Here is a 22379-nt window from a genome sequence, read left to right on the forward strand (position 1 = left end):
TGACAGGTGAAAATTGCTCTGGTCTGTTATGGTAAAAAACCATTGGGGTGAAGTGGTTAAAAACAAACAATTGTACCATTCACTGCTTCCCACTAAAATAACTTTATTTTTTATTTTTTTTATAGAGCTGTTCACAAAACCAAACATTAGTGTAATTGCCTATCCAGAAATAAAAGGTGACAACATGACCCTGACATGCAATACTACGCTTAGTCCATTGAGAAAGATGACAAAACTACAGTATGCTTTTCACAGAGATGGATACAGGGTGCAAGATTTTAGTTCATCTGACCAGTACTGGATTCAGTCTACTCGGCAAGAGGATTCTGGAAATTATACATGTGAGGTGAAAGCTCCAACCAGCAGGAGCAAAAGGAGTCAGCAATTATCCATCCAGATACCTGGTGAGTGTGGGAGGGTGAGGACATTTATATAAGACAAAAGAGACTATTTATAAAAAATATATGAAAGAATCCAGACAGATTTTTCCAAATCTGATGCTATTCACAATTGACATTCATCATTTGCAAAGATGGTCGGCAAATGGTGCTACAGCTAACTGCCACTACAATTAAATAATTTATGGAATCAATCTCAAATTTGCAACAAATGTGGATTTTATATTAGGTTTAGTACTGAAAATACATGTAAAAAATAAATATATTTTTATTTTGTACATCAGGAAAACATTAAGGACTAGTTCACAGTCCCTCAGTTGCATTGCAGAATAATTCTGCATGTCAATTCACTGCCCATTCAATTCTATTGGCCTGTTCACAGTATTGCGTTGTAACTTATCATGTTATTCTAACTCGCTGCATGCAGGCTTTGTAGTAAAGTCTATGTCCAGTCTCCACTGCAGTTCAAAGTCATTATAACTTGTGCGTTATGCAACTGACCACTGTGAACCTAGCCTCAATCTCATAAATTAAAATGTTTCCTTTTAAGCACCTGATTTTACTAGCACCTGGTTTAACTAGTAAGCTTCGTAAATTCTAGAAATGCCTCACTTTGGTGCAATTCATTGAGCAGAGATAAGCAAGACAAAATTTGTAAAGATAATTTTGCAGCAAGAACAGCAATTCAAATGGAAAATGTGCTTCAGTAGCGGTGATCATAATGGGAAATTTAACTTTTGTTAATTTTCACAATTACGATTCTGATCATAATTATGACTTTGTAGGCGATCTTGATTTCAGATAATTTATACAAGTTACGCAGTGCATTTTTCACATAAATGCATTGATGTCTATTGGCATGAGAAAACACATTTTTTTGGAATTGAAGCTTGTAAATCTATGGGCCTGACAGCGACTACAGAGCTTCACCTAAAATTAAAAACAATGGTGCATGAGCCAGCCTGGGGCCCCGGGAACTCTCACTGCCCGGGGCCCCAGAACCAGCATCTAACACCATATGTGAGCGCAGCCAAAACCTTGGAGCTGCCACCTCCAAGGCCTGTTTCCTACTGCTCTAAAACTTACCAAACACACAATTGGAGAAACTCACTCCCAAACAGTTCTCTGCTGCTTTATAAAGCCTGCAGGCTGCTTATAAGCCAATGAGAAATGCACACATATAATACACCTAGCTTGCAGTGATTAATCAAGCAGAAGCTGAGCAAGTCAGCCAGTCAGTAGGAGAGGGCTTCAGTTGCATATAGACAATGGCTATATGACCAGCAGGGGGCACCAGCGTGCAGGATATTCCCTCTCATCTGCCCCCTCGTAACTAAACTGCATGGGATACTACAATAAAATTAAAAACAATGGTGCATGAGCCAGCCTGGGGCCCCGGGAACTCTCACTGCCCGGGGCCCCAGAACCAGCATCTAACACCATATGTGAGCGCAGCCAAAACCTTGGAGCTGCCACCTCCAAGGCCTGTTTCCTACTGCTCTAAAACTTACCAAACACACAATTGGAGAAACTCACTCCCAAACAGTTCTCTGCTGCTTTATAAAGCCTGCAGGCTGCTTATAAGCCAATGAGAAATGCACACATATAATACACCTAGCTTGCAGTGATTAATCAAGCAGAAGCTGAGCAAGTCAGCCAGTCAGTAGGAGAGGGCTTCAGTTGCATATAGACAATGGCTATATGACCAGCAGGGGGCACCAGCGTGCAGGATATTCCCTCTCATCTGCCCCCCTCCTAACTAAACTGCATGGGATACTACAATAAAATTAAAAACAATGGTGCATGAGCCAGCCTGGGGCCCCGGGAACTCTCACTGCCCGGGGCCCCAGAACCAGCATCTAACACCATATGTGAGCGCAGCCAAAACCTTGGAGCTGCCACCTCCAAGGCCTGTTTCCTACTGCTCTAAAACTTACCATACACACAATTGGAGAAACTCACTCCCAAACAGTTCTCTGCTGCTTTATAAAGCCTGCAGGCTGCTTATAAGCCAATGAGAAATGCACACATATAATACACCTAGCTTGCAGTGATTAATCAAGCAGAAGCTGAGCAAGTCAGCCAGTCAGTAGGAGAGGGCTTCAGTTGCATATAGACAATGGCTATATGACCAGCAGGGGGCACCAGCGTGCAGGATATTCCCTCTCATCTGCCCCCCTCCTAACTAAACTGCATGGGATACTACAATAAAATTAAAAACAATGGTGCATGAGCCAGCCTGGGGCCCCGGGATTTCTCACTGCCCGGGGCCCCAGAACCAGCATCTAACACCATATGTGAGCGCAGCCAAAACCTTGGAGCTGCCACCTCCAAGGCCTGTTTCCTACTGCTCTAAAACTTACCAAACACACAATTGGAAAAACTCACTCCCAAACAGTTCTCTGCTGCTTTATAAAGCCTGCAGGCTGCTTATAAGCCAATGAGAAATGCACACATATAATACACCTAGCTTGCAGTGATTAATCAAGCAGAAGCTGAGCAAGTCAGCCAGTCAGTAGGAGAGGGCTTCAGTTGCATATAGACAATGGCTATATGACCAGCAGGGGGCACCAGCGTGCAGGATATTCCCTCTCATCTGCCCCCCTCCTAACTAAACTGCATGGGATACTACAATAAAATTAAAAACAATGGTGCATGAGCCAGCCTGGGGCCCCGGGAACTCTCACTGCCCGGGCCCCAGAACCAGCATCTAACACCATATGTGAGCGCAGCCAAAACCTTGGAGCTGCCACCTCCAAGGCCTGTTTCCTACTGCTCTAAAACTTACCAAACACACCAGAGCTTCACCTGTCTAATAAATTATGGCTGAGTGGACGAGTTACTAACCCCCTACTTTTTGCACTCAAACTCAGGCAAACTCAGTTATTTGTACATGGCGAGGAAAGGAACAGCGCTACTTAAAAACAGATTGCATACTTATGACTACCTGCTTGAGAGTGCAAGCCCCAATAGTGGGATAAAATACACACCCAGCATTCAAATAAAATGCACCTGTCTACCACTGGTGGCTCCACTCTCAAGACAGGTGCATTTTATTTGAATGCTGGGTGTTTATTTTATCCCACTAGTGGGGCTTGCACTCTCAAGCAGGTAGTCATAAGGATGTAATCTGTTTTTAAGTAGGGATGGCCCTGCTTAGGAGAACTCATGGAAAAGCATGTGATAAGTTTGATCAGCTGATAGATTTGTAAGGTTCTGATTTGTTGGTTCTGATCATGTGTTAAACCAGGAAGTCATCACAGCAAATCAGGACCTTACAAATCTATCAGCTGATCAAACTGATCATGTGCTTCTCCATGAGTTCTCCAAGGCTGGGCCATCCCTATTTTTAAGTAGCGCTGTTCCTTTCCTCGCCATGTACAAATGTAAGTAACTTTGGTCAGCTGCTCCCATTTAATAGCATTGATTTTTTATGTTTATGCAGAGCTTCTGTTTGGTTTCAAGGTGCGTTTGTAGTTTCCTGGCGGGGCTCAGTGCACCTCTGATTAGTGGCCATTCCGATGGTGATGCGCTGATCCACGGAAACTCAGTTATTTGCAGCCATAGTATTTGTATGTGAGCAAGAGTTTGATTTTCATTTTGCTATATTAATGTGTCTCTTTTTCCCATAGAGATGAAAACTGACTCCCAGGCCACACCAACCACAGCCATCAGCATAGGCATCGTCATCATCCTTCTCCTTATCACAATACTTGTTGGTACCATAGCTAAGTACAGATGCGAGCACTCATTACAGCTGACCGGCAGAAATCCAACTATAGAACCTCCAAAAGAAGGTAATAGAATAGTCTATGGCCTATATCCTATTAACTTTTCTCCTATGTTTTCTCCAAGGAGATATTTTCAAACCTTAGCAATAAACTACCTTTAAAGCTCCCACCATGCTAAAAAATACTCAAAATAAGTTTGATATTACTTTTTTACCTACTTTTTAGTATTTTTTAAATTGCTTAGTGAAAAGTTATTTTTTAGATGAGATTAAAAAAATCTCCTGGGAGAAAAAGTTATTGGGATAATGGCCTCAAGAAAATCCAAAAGACAGATTAACTACTTTAGCATTTTGGATGTAGCTGCTACTTCCAAAATGCTGCCCCTGCTGCCGCTTGTCGCCATGGCCAATCCTCCCGCCGCCGCCCGTTAGCCCAGAGATCAATGAATGGGAACACATGGATCTAAGTCCCCGTATGAAAGACTGACGCCATCGACGAGACGGCTTCATCTTTCATAAAGCCCATGCTTTCATGTCCAGGCATTACTTAAGTTTTTTCCTAGTAATACTACCTATACAGAAGATATGTGAGAGGCCATCTTGTGGCCAAATAGTAAAATTACATGTACAAAATGTTTTTTCATTTTTTTTCATTTTTTTTTTACATTTAAAATGAACCCTCCCCCCTTACCTCCCACACTCCCCAATAGTTATCCATTTTTATTTTTGTAAAAAAAAAAATACAAAAATACACAAATACACAAATAAAAAAAATACATACCGTAAATAGTTACCTTAGGGACTGAACTTTTTTAATATGTATGTCAAAAAGGTACATTTCTGTTACTTTTTAAATTATGGGCTTGTAAATAGTGACGGATGCAAAACTAAAAAAAAAAACACCTTTATTTCCATATAAAATATTGGCGCCATGTGATAGGGTCTTCATTTAAATGGTGTAATAACTGGGACAAATGGGCAAATAAAATATGTGAGTTTTAATTAAGGTAGCATGTATTATTTTAAAACTATAGTGGCCATAAACTGAGAAATAATGATTTTTTTCCATTTTTTTTCTTAATTTTCCTGTTAAAATGCATTTAGGACCCAAAGAAAGCCTAATTGATGATGGAAAAAAACAAGATATAGATAATTTGGTTGTGATAAGAAGTGATAAAGTTATTGGTGAATGAATGGGAAGTTAAAGTTGCTTGGATGCATAAGGTGGAAAAAACACTGAAGGCTGAAGTGGTTAAAAAGTGGTATGATACTCAAAATGTTATCTCTGCTCTGAATGATTGTATGCGCCATTACAACTTATAGGAAAAAAATACTGACATAAAGTTATTGGAAAGGTTAATAAAAAAAAAAGTTCCACTCCACTCAGGAATCTAATAGATTTTGCCAGTAGAAATGTTGAGATCAAATAAAGCAGCAACGGTTCACTTCCTCCCCCTGGATGCTGCTATGATTGCTCTGCAAATACCAAACCAAAGACAATCTGGTCATTTAGTACCCAGCAAAATTAACAATGTTATCTATTAACTTCCAGTGACTTTATGCCAGTAATCTTTTTTCCCAGAAATTCTTAAGGTGTGTTCAATCATATAGAGCAGAGATTCATTTTTGAGTTTCGTATCACTTTAAGTAATATGTGTAACTTAACCAAGTTTATGTTTTAGACACAGTTATCATGTGTGCAATTACTAAGTAGGTCTTAAGGTGGCCACTAACGGTCCAATTTCTAGCGAAAAATCGTTTGAGCGATCAGAAATTCTGATTGGATGAAAAATCGTTCACTACACCATCAACTAACCAATCATTGCTTCCTATCTATCACGACCACCAAGAAAATCCAAATTTTCATTGGGCGACATTTTTTTCACTCATTCATAATCGATTGTGTCCACCAATGGAGATTATTTACAACCAATCCGATCAGAATTTCTGATCGCTCGAACGATTTTTTGCTAGAAATTGGACCGTTAGTGGCCAGCTTTAACCACTTGAGGACCACAGTCTTTTCACCCCTTAAAGAGAACCAGAGAGGAAGCACCCTCATGTATTTTATTACATTTATCAGTGGGAACATGACAGTAAACACCTACCCTGCTTTTAGTTTCATTGTTATCTGCTTAATTAGTCTATTAGCAACTGTGATAAGAATCCACCGACTATTCAGTCGAGGTTTGACCTGGAATCATTATAGCTGAGTCACTCTTCTGTGTCTTTTCAAGCCCAAGCCTCCCCCCTCCTGGCTTAGATTTCCTGCTTTGCATACTGAGAGCTGTGATGACATGGGAGGGGTTGCTGCTCCTGAGAGAGAAGCTCTGTGGCTGTAATATGATCCCTGTGTGCTCTGTGTGCACTAGATACTGATAATAACTGCAGTTTCATTCCTATGAGAGACACTTCCTACAGGCAGCTGTGCATCATACCAAAATGAAAGCACATAGATGAAAGGCTGCATTTAGCCTAGATAGCAGCATAGTCTCATATAGCCTAGACAGCACATCCAGAACAACTCATACCCCGGAAGCAGAAGGGATATGAGCCGGCGGCCATATTTGATTTTTCCTGGAGCAATAATGGATAAAAAACACTAAAAAAGGCACACCAGAGCGGCGAAATTATCAGGTAGAGCATTTATTCTTTACAAGCTATCAGCTGATATGTTTATTTTGTGTGAAACGTTCATCTCTGTTTTTTTCCATTCAGACCACTGCAGCTTTCACGGTTTATTGCTCAGTCATACAACCTACCACCTAAATGAATTTTACTTCCTTTTCTTGTCACTAATACAGCTTTCTTTTGGTGCTATTTGATTGCTGCTGCGAGTTTTAGTTTTTATTATATTCATCAAAAAAGACATGAATTTTGACAAAAAATTTTTTTTTACTTTCTGTGTTGACATTTTTCAAATAAAGTAAAATTTCTGTATACATTTTTGTCCAAATGTATTGTGCTACATTAAAAAAAAATCCATTCAGTGTATATTTATTGGTTTGGGTAAAAGTTATAGCGTTTACAAACTATGGTGCCAAAAGTGAATTTTCCCATTTTGAAGCATCTCTGACTTTTCTGACCACCTGTCATGTTTTATGAGGTGCTAAAATTCCAGGATAGTATAAATACCCCCCAAATGACCCCATTTTGAAAAGAAGACATCCCAAAGTATTCACTGAGAGGCATGGTGAGTTCATAGAAGATTTTATTTTTTGTCACAAGTTAGCGGAAAATGACACTTTACTACTTCTCCTGAGTACGGCGATGCCACATGTGTGGCACTTTTTTGCACCCTAAGTGCGCTAAGGGGTTCAAAGTCCAATGAGTACCTTTAGGATTTCACAGGTCATTTTGCGACATTTGGTTTCAAGACTACTCCTCACGGTTTAGGGCCCCTAAAATGCCAGGGCAGTATAGGAACCCCACAAATGACCCCATTTTAGAAAGAAGACACCCCAAGGTATTCCGTTAGGAGTATGGTGAGTTCATAGAAGATTTTATTTTTTGGCACAAGCTAGCGGAAATTGATTTTAATTGTTTTTTTTCACAAAGTGTCATTTTCCGCTAACTTGTGACAAAAAATAAAATCTTCTATGAACTCACCATACTCCTAACAGAATACCTTTGGGGCCCTAAACCGTGAGTAGTAGTCTTGAAACCAAATGTCGCAAAATTACCTGTGAAATCCTAAAGGTACTCATTGGACTTTGGGCCCCTTAGCGCACTTAGGGTGCAAAAAAGTGCCACACATGCGGTACCGCCGTACTCAGGAGAAGTAGTATAATGTGTTTTGTGGTGTATTTTTACACATACCCATGCTGGGTGGGAGAAATATCTCTGTAAATGACAATTTTTTGATTTTTTTTTTACACACAATTGTCCATTTACAGAGAGATTTCTCCCACCCAGCATGGGTATGTGTAAAAATACACCCCAAAACACATTAAACTACTTCTTCTGAGTACGGTGATACCACATGTGTGACACTTTTTTGCAACCTAGGTGCGCTAAGGGGCCTAACGTCCTATTTACAGGTCATTTTGAGGCATTTGGATTCTAGACTACTCCTCACGGTTTAGGGCCCCTAAAATGCCAGGGCAGTATAGGAACCCACAAGTGACCCCATTTTAGAAAAAAGACACCCCAAGGTATTCTGTTAGGAGTATGGTGAGTTCATAGAAGATTTTTTTTTTGTCACAAGTTAGCGGAAATTGAAACTTTGTGAAAACCAATACAAATCAATTTCCGCTAACTTGTGACAAAAAATAAAAACTTCTATGAACTCGTCATACACCTAACAGAATACCTTGGGGTGTCTTCTTTCTAAAATGGGGTCACTTGTGGGGTTTCTATACTGCCCTGGCATTTTAGGGGCCTTAAACCGTGAGTAGTAGTCTTGAAACCAAATGTCGCAAAATTACCTGTGAAATCCTAAAGGTACTCATTGGACTTTGGGCCCCTTAGCGCACTTAGGGTGCAAAAAAGTGCCACACATGTGGTACTGCCGTGCTCAGAAGAAGTAGTGCAATGTGTTTTGTGGTGTATTTTTACATATACCCATGCTGGGTGGGAGAAATATATCTGTAAATGACAAATTTTTGATTTTTTTTAAACACAATTGTCCATTTACAGCAGGGGTCTCAAACTTGCGGCCCGTGGGCCATTTGCGGCCCTCGATACAATATTTTGTGGCCCTTGGCCGGCAAAAGCTTCCTTATAGTTTGCTTCAGTGCTCCCAAGTAATCCGCCGCATCCCCGCCGCTAAACGAGGGCTGCAGAGCCCCCAAATCGCCCGGGGGGGGGGGGGGCAATCCGCTGGCATTTCCTGGAAGGGGCAGAGCTTTCAGCTTCAGCTCTGCCCCTCCTGACGTCAATCGCGGCGCAGCTGAAGCTGAAAGCACGGCGGATTACTTGTAATGGGAGCACTGAAGCGAACTATAAGGTAAAATAGGCAAAATAGTTCGCTTCAGTGTGAATTTGAGGTGTAAATAAAAATCAATGCAAGGGACCGGGGGGGGGGGGAAGCTGCTGACTGATTGACGCCCTTATGCGGCCCAGCCTCATCCTGACTTTGCCTCCTGCGGCCCCCAGGTAAATTGAGTTTGAGACCCCTGATTTACAGAGAGATTTCTCCCACCCAGCATGGGTATGTGTAAAAATACACCCCAAAACACATTATACTACTTCTCCTGAGTACGGCGATACCACATGTGTGGCACTTTTGCCAGGGCAGTATAGGAACCCCACAAGTGACCCCATTTTAGAAAGAAGACACCCCTAAGGTATTCTGTTAGGTGTATGGTGAGTTCATAGAAGATTTTATTTTTTGTCACAAGTTAGTGAAAAATGACACTTTGTGAAAAAAACAATACAAATCAATTTCCGCTAACTTTTGATAAAAAATAAAATCTTCTATGAACTTGTCATACACCTAACAGAATACCTTGGAGTGTCTTTTTTCTAAAATGGGGTCACTTGTGGGGTTCCTATACTGCCCTGGCATTTTACGGGCCCAAAACCGTGAGTAGTCTGGAAACCAAATGTCTCAAAATGACTGTTCAGGGGTATAAGCATCTGCAAATTTTGATGACAGGTGGTCAATGAGGGGGCGAATTTTGTGGAACCGGTCATAAGCAGGGTGGCCTCTTAGATGACAGGTTGTATTGGGCCTGATCTGATGGATAGGAGTGCTAGGGGGGTGACAGAAGGTGATTGATGGGTGTCTCAGGGGGTGGTTAGAGGGGAAAATAGATGCAATCAATGCACTGGGGAGGTGATCGGAAGGGGGTCTGAGGGGAATCTGAGGGTTTGGCCGAGTGATAAGGAGCCCACATGGGACAAATTAGGGCCTGATCTGATGGGTAGGTGTGCTAGGGGGTGACAGGTGGTGACAGGAGGTGATTGATGGGTGTCTCAAGGTGTGATTAGAGGGGGAATAGATGCAAGCAATGCACTGGCGAGGTGATCAGGGATGGGGTCTGAGGGTGTTCTGAGGGTGTGGGCGTGTGATTGGGTGCCCTAGGGGCAGATAGGGGTCCAATCTGATGGGTAACAGTGACAGGTGGTGATAGGGGGTGATCAGTGGGTTATTATAGGGAAGAACAGATGTAAATAATGCACTGGCGAATTGATAAGGGGGGGTCTGAGGGCAATCTGAGCGTGTGGGTGGGTGATTGGGTGCCCGCAAGGAGCAGATTAGGGTCTGATCTGATGGGTAACAGTGACAGGTGGTGATAGGGGGTGATTGATGGGTAATTAGTGGGTGTTTAGAGGAGAGAACAGAAGTAAACAATGCAATTGGGAGGTGATCTGATGGCGGGTCTGCGGGTGATCTGATGGTGTGGGTGGGTGATCAGATTGCCCGCAAGGGGCAGGTTAGGGGCTGATTGATGGGTGGCAGTGACAGGGGGTGATTGATGGGTGATTGACAGGTGATTGACAGGTGATCAGTGGGTTATTACAGGGAAGAACAGATGTAAATAATGCACTGGCTAATTGATAAGGGGGGGTCTGAGGGCAATCTGAGCATGTGGGCGGGTGATTAGGTGCCCGCAAGGGGCAGATTAGGGTCTGATCTGATGGGTAACAGTGACAGGTGGTAATAGGGGGTGATTGATGGGTGATTGATGGGTAATTAGTGGGTGTTTAGAGGAGAGAACAGATGTAAACAATGCACTTGGGAGGTGATCTGACGGCGGGTCTGCGGGTGATCTGATGGTGTGGGTAGGTGATCAGATTGCCCGCAAGGGGCAGGTTAGGGAATGATTGATGGGTGCCAGTGACAGGGGGTAATTGATTGGTGATTGACAGGTGATTGACAGGTGATAGGTGGGTTATTACAGGGGGGATAGATGCATACAATACACAGGGGGGGGGGGGGGTCTGGGGAGAATCTGAGGGGTGGGGGGTGATCAGGAGCCCCCAGGGGCAGTTTAGGGCATAAAAAAATAGCGTTGACAGATAGTGACAGGAAGTAATTGATGGGTGATTAGGGGGGTGATTGGGTGCAAACAGTGGTCTGGGGGGTGGGCAGGGGGGGGGGTCTGAGGGGTGCTGTGGGCGATCAGGGGGCAGGGGGGGGAGATCAGTGTGCTTGGGTGCTTACCGTGGTGGCTGCAGCCTGCCCTGGTGGTCCCTCGGACACTGGGACCACCAGGGCACGAGGCAGCCTGTATAATATACTTTGTATACATTACAAAGTGTATTATACACTTTGTAGCGGCGATCGGGCAGCTAGTAACCCGCCGGCCGTTCTGAAGCGCCGAGGGTTACCGCGCAAGGGGGGCGGCGCCTGTCACCGGCGTCTGATCGCGTCACACGTGACGCGATCGGCGCATAACCACTCCCGCCGCCGCCACCACCGATGGACGTATTGTGGTCGTTTAGGCCCAGCCTTTGCCGCCGCCCATCGGCTGGGGGAGGTCGGCAAGTGGTTAATTTACACTTATGCATTATGCAGTGTGCTTTGAGAATGTACGGCATTGCAATGCACTGCAATTCGCTGTCTGTGCAACAGGACTTTTCCACAATGGCCAAAACCAGAACAGAAATCATTGCAGTCTTTGGCCTGGTGCACACCAAAACCCGCTAGCAGATCCGCAAAATGCTAGCAGATTTTGAAACGCTTTTTTTTAGTTTTCTGTAGCGTTTCACCTAGCATTTTGCGGTTTTGTGAAGCGTTTTTGGTGTAGTAGATTTCATATATTGTTACAGTAAAGCTGTTACTGAACAGCTTCTGTAACAAAAACGCCTGCAAAACCGCTCTGAACTGCCGTTTTTCAGAGCGGTTTGCGTTTTTCCTATACTTTACATTGGAGGCAGAAACGCCTCCGCAATCCAAAAAATTGCCTCACACCGGGAGTATGCGTTTCAGCAAAACGCCTCCCGCTCTGGTGTGAACCACCCCATTGAGATACATTGACCAAGCATATCCGCAGTCGCAAACGGCTGCAAAAACGCCGAAAAACCCGCTCGGTGTGCACCAGCCCTTTGACCTGATTTCTGTCCACCGCTGTGCATTTTGACCATCCAGGCAGTGGACAGAAATGAACAGATTAACCATTTCAGCCCGCAGGCATTTTTCACCTTATGCATCAGAGCAATTTTCACCTCCCATTCATTCGCTAATAACTTTATCACTACTTATCACAATTTATTGATCTGTATCTTGTTTTTTCCACCACTAATTAGGCTTTCTTTGGGTGGTACATTTTGCTAAGACTTATTTTTTTATAAATGCATTTTAACAGGATTAATAAGAAAAAAAATGGAAAAAATTCATTATTTCTCAGTTTTCAGCCATTATTGCTTTAAAATAATCCACGCTACCATAATTAAAACCTATGTATTTTACTTGCCCGTTTGTCTCGGTTATGACACCATTTACATTTTGTCCCTATCACAATGTATGGCGCCAATATTTTATTTGGAAATAAAGGTGCATTTTTTCCGTTTTGCGTCCATCACTATTTACAAGCTTATAATTTAAAAAAGATTCGTAGTATACCCCTTCAAATGCATATTTAAAAAGTTCAGACTTTTAGGTAACTATTTATGTCTTTTTTTTTTTTTTTAATTGTCATTTTTTTTCCATTAAAAATTTATTTTGAGTAATATTTTGGTGTGGGAAATAAACAGTTAATTTTTAATGTTATTATATGTGTAAATTTTAATGTAAAAAATACGTAGATGTAGTTTTAATATTTGGCCACAAGATGGCCACCTTGTATTTTTTTTTTCCTCCTTGTGCTTCTCGCTAAGCGGAAGCACAAGGGGGATGCGGAAATTTTTACGTACAGAAAGACTGAAGCCTCTAGTAAGAGCGCTTCTGTTTTTCTGCTGGGGACACGGATTGGTGATCGGGAACCATGTTCCCGTTCACTGATTCCAGGGCAACTGGGGGACACCACGGGGGCACGCCCGCGATCGCGTGGGAGCGTGCCGAAGCGCGGCACCGCAGCAGAGCAGCCGCCCGGACATGAACTTCACGTCCGGGCGGCAGAAATAGTTAAAGAACACAATTAATTCCTATTGGCCAGTCAAATACAGGTATTTTCCCAGTTAACAAACAAGATAGGGACTGTAGGTCCGTCCTTGAGTCAGAATTCTGTGCCATCTCTGTCCCCTGTACCCCCTCTGTGCCCCAGTGTCCTCCTTTGTGTCATCTCTGTTTCCCTGTGCCCCCAGTGTCCCCCTCTTTGTCACCTCTGTTCCCTCAGCGTTCCCCTCTGTACCATTTCTGCCTCCACTGTGTCCTTCTGTACCACCTCTGCCCTCCTGTCCCCCTTTGTGCCTCCTTCTGTCTTAGTGATGATTATAATGTGCTAATTTCACTCATGATTATGATTACATGTAATTACAATTCTGAAATTGAATTGATTTCATGTATTTCACGCAAACTACTAGGGGGTCCAAGCACTGGATCATAGGTTAGTTTTAAAATGTGTATGCAGAACTCGGTATATAGTATAGTGCATCACAGTAAAATGTCACTTTACAGAGTGTTTTCATTTAATTTTTTTTAAACTCAATTTTCTCAAAAACTACATGACCTTTTTGGAAAAATAAAAGTTTTTTGACTTGTTCCCATTTTCGGGCCGTTTATATCGTCGGGTTGTTCATATGTTGGACATTCTTGAGTCAGGAACTACCTGTACGGTGAAAATATCACACCAAGGTGTGAACCTAGCCTGACTCCCCTCTTGGAGACTCAATATCCAATAATCCAACACATCACTTAACTGAGCACCCACCTCTGTGTTTTCTCCCCTGAAGTTCAGCAGAAAGATAAGGAGATGGATTTGAAGAAGCTTGCCATCTGAAGAACAGGCATGCTTTTAGCTAGTGTATAGATTCAGAACAAAAGGCCTGAGAAAGACTAACATTTCTTTAAAGTGGTATTGTTACCATAAAAATCTAATTTCAACAGCAACTGGTCTGAGTATATTAAGTGATAAAGATGCTAATCCTGCATTCAAAACTTGCAAAACTTTTTCTGCTGTTATGTTTTTTAGTTATCATATACTTTAGGAGCACTGGCCCTAGTGCCAAAGAGTTGAATGCTGGGAGTTCTTTATCTATAATATATTCCTCCTCTTCCATTTATTTCCCTGCCTAGATGCTTATCAAAAAACACCCTCTGATTACTTGTGTTTACAAGCAAGGCTGAGGTGACTCAGTTATTGGAGGATAAGGCAGTGTAGTTCCTAGTATACACCTCACTGGTAGTGTCTGAAGACTCTGGGAGGAGGGCAGCTAATGAATACACAATGAGCAAGAGAAGAGAGGGGGGAAACAAGAGTCAGGGAGGATATGATGTCAGCATTAGCTTGGCAAGATGGCCACTGCCTGGAATAGGATTTTCTGCTTTTCCTTTATAAAATTCACAGGAATCATTATGTGGATAGCACAATATATCTGTTATGTAAGTAGAAGTAGTATTTATCTACTTATATATGTGTTTTTTATTTCTAAGTTAGCATGGGTGTCGCTTGTTCTTTAACCCCCCTGGCGGTAACCCCGTCTCAGAGACGGGGTGGAAAGCCGCAGCAAATAACGGTAACCCCGTGTGTGACACGGGGTAGCAATGTGGCTCACCTCTCCCTGGCCAGCAGTGATCGGCGCTCCCCCCGCTGCCTCAATCTCCCGCAGGAGACATCAACTGCAGATCTGGCAGCTTCCCGGCAGCTTCCCGTCCTCTCCCCGTCTTCTCCCTGTCTTCTGGCCGGTCTCCCCCGGTCTGATTGCCACTCCTCCTGCCCTCTCCCTCTGATCGTGTGCCCCTGCCCCTCACGCGTTGACGTCATCGGCGTGATGACGTCATCAGTGCCTGAACGGCACTTGTAAAAAAAAAAAATTCAATAAAGAAAAAAAAAAGTAATAAATAAAAATATGAAAAATAAATGTAAATAAATAAAAATCATAAAATAAAGTAACACACACACACACACAAACACACACACATATATAGAAAATAAAGTAACACACACACACACACACACACACACACACACACACACACACACACACACAAATAAAGCTACATACTTTCAATACAAAAAAAAAATGAACACACACACAAAAAAAAAACAATGTACACATAAATAAAGTTACATACAAGCTACATTTGTTACAAACTTACCTCAGAGCGATTTCAGAGATTTGATTTGATTCTCTCTGCTTCATTGATCTGCGTCCATGGCGTCCAAGCGTGCGTCCAGCGCAAAAGCTGTTCTTCAGCTGCAGGAAAGTGACAGCGAACTTGACGCACTTGATGCAAGAGATAGCGAATCCTGGCAAAGTTTGTCATCTGATGCTGAAAGCGACAGCGGTGAACTTCAAGCAGACCTATGTGCCTGAGAGGGACATCAGCATCGATGAAAGCCTCATGGCATATAAAGGACAGCTCAGCTGGATACAATATATTGCGTCTAAAAGGGCACGATTTGGGATAAAATCTTATCGCCTGTGTGAATCCAGCTCTGGATATATATGGAATGCCGTTATCTACACAGGAAAGGGGACAACATTTAGCAAGACTTTCCGCAGCTATGGTCTGGCCACGTCCTCTGTCCTGACACTTCTCGTGCCACTTCTAAATCAGGGCTACTGTGTCACAAACGACAACTTTTATACCTCTCCAGAGCTAATTGAGGTCCTTGTGCATAACCGAACTGATTGCTATGGCACAGTTAGGCCTAACAGGCGCGACATGCCACCGTCATTTGGCGCCAAAAAGCTTAAGCCTGGAGACATTGTGGCCTGGCAAAAAGGCATAATTATGGCGCTGAGATGGCGGGACAAAAAAGACGTGTGTCTGATGAGCACCGTGCACAATACCGCCACAGTGACGGTCCACACAAGAGGTGGGAAAGAGGTTGTCAAACCACAGCTTGTGTTGGATTACAACCACACTATGGGAGGCGTGGACAAATCTGACCAGGAGACGACCTTCTATCCAGCGATGCGGAAACAACAAAAAAAATTATAAGAACATTTTTCGTCATCTTCTGGAGCAGTGTCTTTGGAACTCCTATGTGCAGTGGCGTACCTAGGGCATTTGACACCCGATGCTGGGTATTATACGACCCCCCCCCCAAAATGTTAAGGAGCAAAAAATGGGTGGTGCTATAACATGGGCGTGGCCATGACCGGATGAGGGCGGAGCTAACTGTAATTTAACGTGAACCCGGGTGAGAGTGATATGGAGGCTGCCATATTTATTTCCTTTAAAACAATACTAGTTGCCCTGCTGATCTATTTGGCTGCAGTAGCGAACTGAATCACACCAGAAACAAGCATGCTTGTTCAGGGTCTATGGTTGAAAGAATTAGAGGCAGGGGACCAGCACGGCAGCAAGGCAACTGATATTGCTTAAAAGGAGATAAATATGGCAGCCTCAATATTATTTTCACCTCGGGTTCCCTTTAAAAGTGCAACGCAAAGACAGTGGACCCAAGTTTTGGTGACCCTTTCCCCAGAAAATTCACATACTTGTGCAGGTTTTCTCAAGAAAATAAACGTAATGTGTGCAGATTTGCCCAGAGAATACGTTCAATCATGTCGGCAGATTTGCCCAGAGAATAAGTTCAATCATGTCGGCAGATTTGCCCAGAAAATACATGCAATCATGTCAGCAGATTTGCCCAGAAAATACATGCAATCATGTCGGCAGATTTGCCCAGAAAATACATGCAATCATGTCGGCAGATTTGCCCAGAAAATACATGCAATCATGTCGGCAGGTTTGCCCAGAAAATACATGGAATCATGTCGGCAGATTTGCCTAGAAAATACATGCAATCATGTCGGCAGATTTGCCCAGAAAATACATGCAATAATGTCGGCAGATTTGACCAGAAAATACATGCAATCATGTAGCAGATTTGACCAGAAAATACATGCAAATGTGTGGCAGACCAGTCCAGAAAACACTTCAATCGTGTAGCAGACCTGGCCAGAACATAAACGCTACACCTGGCTGCTAATATAAATTTAAAAAAAAAAACACACATTTACTCACCTGCAGCAGAGCTCCTGTTCCGACCTCCGTCCGGTGCGCAGCTCCCACGATCCTCTGCAGCCAGCAACTGAAACTCCCAAAGTCTCCAGAGCAGGGCTTCAGACATTTTACTATAGCCCTGCTCTGCCACTGCAGTGAACTGACACGGCATCTATTAGATGCCGAAAGTCAGTTCACGCTGGGGGGTGCTTGGAGAATTTTAGGGGGTGCTTCAGCACCCAAAGCACCCCCCCCCCCCCGTGCCGCCACTGCCCCCAGTATAGGTAGCTAGCAGTTGCCCCCAGTATAGGTAGCTAGTTGCCCCCAGTGAAGGTAGTATAGTTGTCCCAATATAGCTAGTATAGTTGCCCCCAGGATAGGCAGCATAGCTGCTGCCCTTCAATGTAGGTATTGTTGCTGCCCCCAGTGTAGCTAGTATAGTGGCCCCCGTACAGCTGCCCTCCAGTATAGGTAGTATAGTGGCACACAGTTTAGATAGTATAGTTGCCCCCAGTGTAGCCTCCATTGTAGCTGGTATGGTGCCCCCCCCCCCCGTATAGGTAATATAGTGGCCCCCAGTATAGCTAGTATAGTGACCCCCAGGCCCAGTGTAGCTAGTAAAGTGGCCCCCCGTTTAGCTGCCCCAGTATAGTGGCCCCAGTATAGCTAGTATAGTGGCCCCAAGTTTAGGTAGTATAGTGGCCCCCAGTTTAGGTAGTATAGTGGCCCCCAGTTTAGGTAGTATAGTGGCCTCCAGTTTAGGTTGTATAGTGGCCCCCAGTTTAGGTAGTATAGTGGCCCCCCATTTAGCTGCCCCCAGTATAGTGGCCCCAGTTTAGATAGTATAGTGGCCCCCCGTTTAGCTGCCCCCAGTTTAGGTAGTATAGTGGCCCCCAGTTTAGCTGCCCCCCAGTTTAGGTAGTATAGTGGCCCCCAGTATAGTGGCCCCCAGTTTAGGTAGTATAGTGGCCCCCCGTTTAGCTGCCCCCAGTATAGTGGCCCCAGTTTAGGTAGTATAGTGGCCCCCAGTTTAGCTGCCCCCAGTATAGTGGCCCCCAGTTTAGGTAGTATAGTGGCCTCCAGTATAGTGGCCCCCAGTTTAGGTAGTATAGCGGCCCCCGTTTAGCTGCCCCCAGTATAGTGGCCCCAGTTTAGGTAGTATAGTGGCCCCGCGTTTAGCTGCCCCCAGTTTAGGTAGTATAGTGGCCCCCAGTTTAGCTGCCCCCAGTATAGTGGCCCCCAGTTTAGGTAGTATAGTGGCCCCCAGTTTAGCTGCCCCCAGTATAGTGGCCCCCAGTTTAGGTAGTATAGTACCCCCCCCCCCGTGTAGCTAGAAGAAGGGGTGACAGCAGGGATAGCGGTGGGGAGGGGGGGACATATCTCCCCCTCCCTCACCTGGGTCCCCTCCTTCTGCCTCTGCCTCTTCCCCCCCCCCCCAAAAAAAAATGTGGGCAGCGGGCAGCAAACAGGGCGAGCAGGCAGGCGCGGAGAATACTCACGTTACTTCCGCGTATCAGCCTGGAACATGCGTCGCCGTCACGTGCCTCTACTGCGCCTCCAATGATTGGAGGCGCAGAAGAGGCACGTGACGGCGACGGAGCGTTCCAGGCTGATACGCGGAAGTAAAGTGAGTATTCTCCGCGCTCGCCTGCTCGCTGACCACTGCCCCCGGCCCGCTGCCCGCATTTTGAGGGGGGAGAAGAGAGGCAGAAGGAGGGGACCCAGGTGAGGGAGGGGGGATATGTCCCCCCTCCCCACCGCTATCCCTGCTGTCACCCCTCCTCCAAGCGCTGCTCTTCCCCTCCTGAGTCCGGCATCTATGGGGGGTCGTGGCGACACCCCCCTGGCTGTCTGGCACCCGGTGTGCCACGCCCCCCTGCGCCCTGTGGTAGAAACGCCACTGCCTATGTGCTCTTCAAAAAATATAGCGACCAGCCTGGGATTCATGCTGACTTTATTTGGAAAGTTGTGGAGTCCATATTTGCTAGACACCAAAGTTCACCCACAGTGGCGAGGAGACCTGGACGTCATGGTGCTGGAGTGGTAAATCCAGAACGCCTGATTGCACGCCACTTTGTGGAATACGTCCAGCTGACAGAAAAAAAGGCAACACCAAGTCGGATGTGTGTTGCGTGCTGCTCAAAGAGGGACAGCAGTGGCAAAAAAATAAGAAAAGAAACCAGGTTCCACTGTCCTGACTGTGACGTGGGTCTTTGTGCAGTCCCATGTTTCAAGATTTATCACACCCGGGAGCTTTATTAGTTTTTTTTCTGATTAGCATTACATTCATTACATGGTATTATTTTATTTGTATTATTTTTTCATGCAAAAAAGTATGAGTTTATTTGCATTACCCTTTCATGCTAAATTATCTGTGGGGATGTGCAGATTTATTATACCCGGGAGCTTTATTAGCTTTTTTTCTGATTTGCATTATTTTTTCATGCAAAAAACTATGAGTTTATTTTTATTACCCTTTCATGCTAAATTAACTGCAGTACTGGGTTTATGATCTTGTTATTTATTAATATGTCTGTATGTCTGATTTTTATGTTGTGCATTTTTTGAAATGTAAGGGAGTTTATAAATCCTTGCATTGAAAAAAAAAGTCTTTGCATCTGTCTATTTATTACTAAAATTCTTAGCACTAGTTAAAAAATTAGATATGAGTTGGTTATTGCTATTTGCTAAAAATTACAGGTCAAAAGAAAACAACACATTTCCATCACAAAAATTGTACCGCTTTCAGTAAGTAATTCCAGCAGTAATCATACCGCCAAGGAGGTTAAGATACTCTTGGCGGTGTTATAGTTGCTTGTACTTTATGAAATGACTTTAGTGAATGTATGTATTCCATGTTATAATGAGTCACCCGACCAGTATTATGTAATACTAGATATTTCTGCATCCTTAGAGTTACCCTATGACTCATCTGTGAAGAGGGGTGTGTGCTTCTTAAACATTAATGGTAACCATGAAGGTAGGTTCACAGGAATGTGACTGCGGCTTCTCCACTAGGCTTGGTGATCAGATGGCATCATACAGTTAAGTGAATCATATTTAAAGGGTATTATTTTAAAAGGAATAATAAGAATTTTACCCAGAACTGACTTACTGTATTTATTTTCCTATTTACAGTCTCTTGCTTTTCCCTCCTGTCCTAAAATCATTTAAAGATAAACTTTATCGAAAGTAGTAGGAGGAAAAAAAATCAATACATCGCAAAGTGAGAAGATAAAAAATAGACGTTAGAACAAGAAATGACTGATACTCGCTGTGTAAGGGCTGGTTCACACGGACGCTTTTGCGGCGTTAAACGCGGCATTTTGGATGCAACTTTTTGGGGATTTACCGCTGTCCCATTCAAGTGAATGGGAGCGGTTGATCCCGGCGTCGCGTCTAGTCTCGAAAGCAACATGCAGCTTCTGGAAGGCGGTTGTGTCTGGTGGCGTTGTGTTTAAAAGCAAGCAAAAGCCACTGAAAGCCAATGACAGCCACTCAAAAGCCTGTAAAGGCATCTGGAGGAGGGGTATAAACAGGAAGGAGGAAGAAGGAACCACAATACATTGCGAGAGGAAATGGCACAGCCGAAGACGTCAGCAATGACAGCAATGGAGACTGCAGTGAAGCGCAGTGGAGCTGGGTGAGCTGGTAGAGCAGATCCATGCTCACCCAGCAGTTTGGGACAGCACCTGTGCGGATTATAGCAACAACGTCCGCAAGAGCCACGTTTGGGAGGAAATCTACAAGCACTTCTTTGAGCAGTATCCTGAGTACAGTGCATCCACCAAAGACAAGATTTGTAAGTGTACACTGCGGCCCACTGTATGATTTGTAGCTCACCTGTGGGCCACGTTTATGCTTTGTACCTCACCTGTGGCCCACTGAATGCTTTGTACCTCACTTGTGGCCACTGAATGCTTTGTACTTCACCTGTGGCCCACTGAATGCTTTGTACCTTACCTGTGGCCCACTGAATGCTTTGTACCTTACCTGTGGCCAACTGAATGCTTTTTACCTCACCTCTGGCCCACTGAATGCTTTTAACCTCACCTCTGGCCCACTGTGGCTGTGGCGGAGATGGTCCATTCCCTCATGGCTGGACTATCTGTCTGTGTCTTGTAGTGAAGCTTTCCCTTCCCCAGGGCACAAACAGAGGGTCCCCCTTGAGGTGATGGACTTTCTCTCCATCAGCCACAGACCTCTCTTCTCTCAGGCTGACCTCCACTGCCTGCAACTGTGTGTGCTACTTGTTAAGTGATACACCATGTGTGCCTGTTGTTAAGACACCGTGTTTGTTTAAAAATGTAAGTTTTATAACGTTATATTATACAGTTAATATAATAATAATATTGAAAAAAAAACATTTTTTACATAACTTAGTAAAAAAAATGTTATTCTTAAAAACAATGTCAATATTTACTTTATTCAATATGTCTTGCTTCCCCAAGGCCCACTATACCCGCATGCTTTTCCCAAGGATTTTTCCAGGACCTTGCATGTGGCTATTGCAGGTAACATTGCTTCCCCCTCCCACAAAGAGAGTAATTCAGCACCAGAATATGGACTATCATGCCAAATTTTGCTGCTTCCCCAATGCCCACTATACCTGCATGCTTGTTCCAAAGGATTATTCTAGGAACGTGCATGTGGCTATTGTAGGCAACATGCAGTAACATAACATACATTCATACAGTATACAGCACATTAAAAAACAAAACAAAACTTATATCTGGCTATACTGATAGGGAATTGCTCCCACACAAGACACAAAATAATTTGTAAATTTGTCCCGTACAGTTCCAGCTGCTGAGGTACCACGTATGATGGGGCAAGTGTGATCAGTGAAGGCCGCATCCTCAATTTCTTCATAATTCACCCCTTCCTTTTCACGCACAAAATTGTGCAGTACACACGCTGCTTGTCAACATGGTCCAGGGTCATCACCAGAGTGCTGTGGAAAACCCGCCATTTGTTAGACAACACTCCAAAGACACACTCCACAAAACGGCGGGCTCTGGTGAGAAAGTAATTAAACACCTTCTTCTTTGTGTCCAGATCTCTCTTTAGGAATGGCTTCATCAAATTGACATAAAGAGCAAAGGCTTCATCTCCGACCATCACATTTGGCATAGGCTCTCCATCTTTCACTATTGGTTTAGGCCCTGGAAGGTTCAAAGTACCATTGTACAACCGGCTGCCAATGACAGACGATCGGATGTTGGAATCTGGAGTACTACCATAT

At 44.0% G+C, this 22379-nt stretch overlaps 1 protein-coding gene across 1 annotated transcript in view; it reads left to right on the forward strand.

Annotated features, from left to right (window-relative positions):
- The window catches only part of LOC137533559 (Fc receptor-like protein 3), a 106670-nt gene that overhangs the window by 67607 nt on the left and 16684 nt on the right, over window positions 1-22379 (forward strand). Inside the window, exons 5-6 of the mRNA XM_068254926.1 lie at window positions 126-404; window positions 4031-4195. Coding sequence (XP_068111027.1) covers window positions 126-404; window positions 4031-4195 — 444 coding nt within the window. The remainder of the gene's footprint in view (window positions 1-125; window positions 405-4030; window positions 4196-22379) is intronic.

Source organism: Hyperolius riggenbachi, chromosome 9, assembly GCF_040937935.1.
Source record: "Hyperolius riggenbachi isolate aHypRig1 chromosome 9, aHypRig1.pri, whole genome shotgun sequence".
NCBI lineage: Eukaryota > Metazoa > Chordata > Amphibia > Anura > Hyperoliidae > Hyperolius > Hyperolius riggenbachi.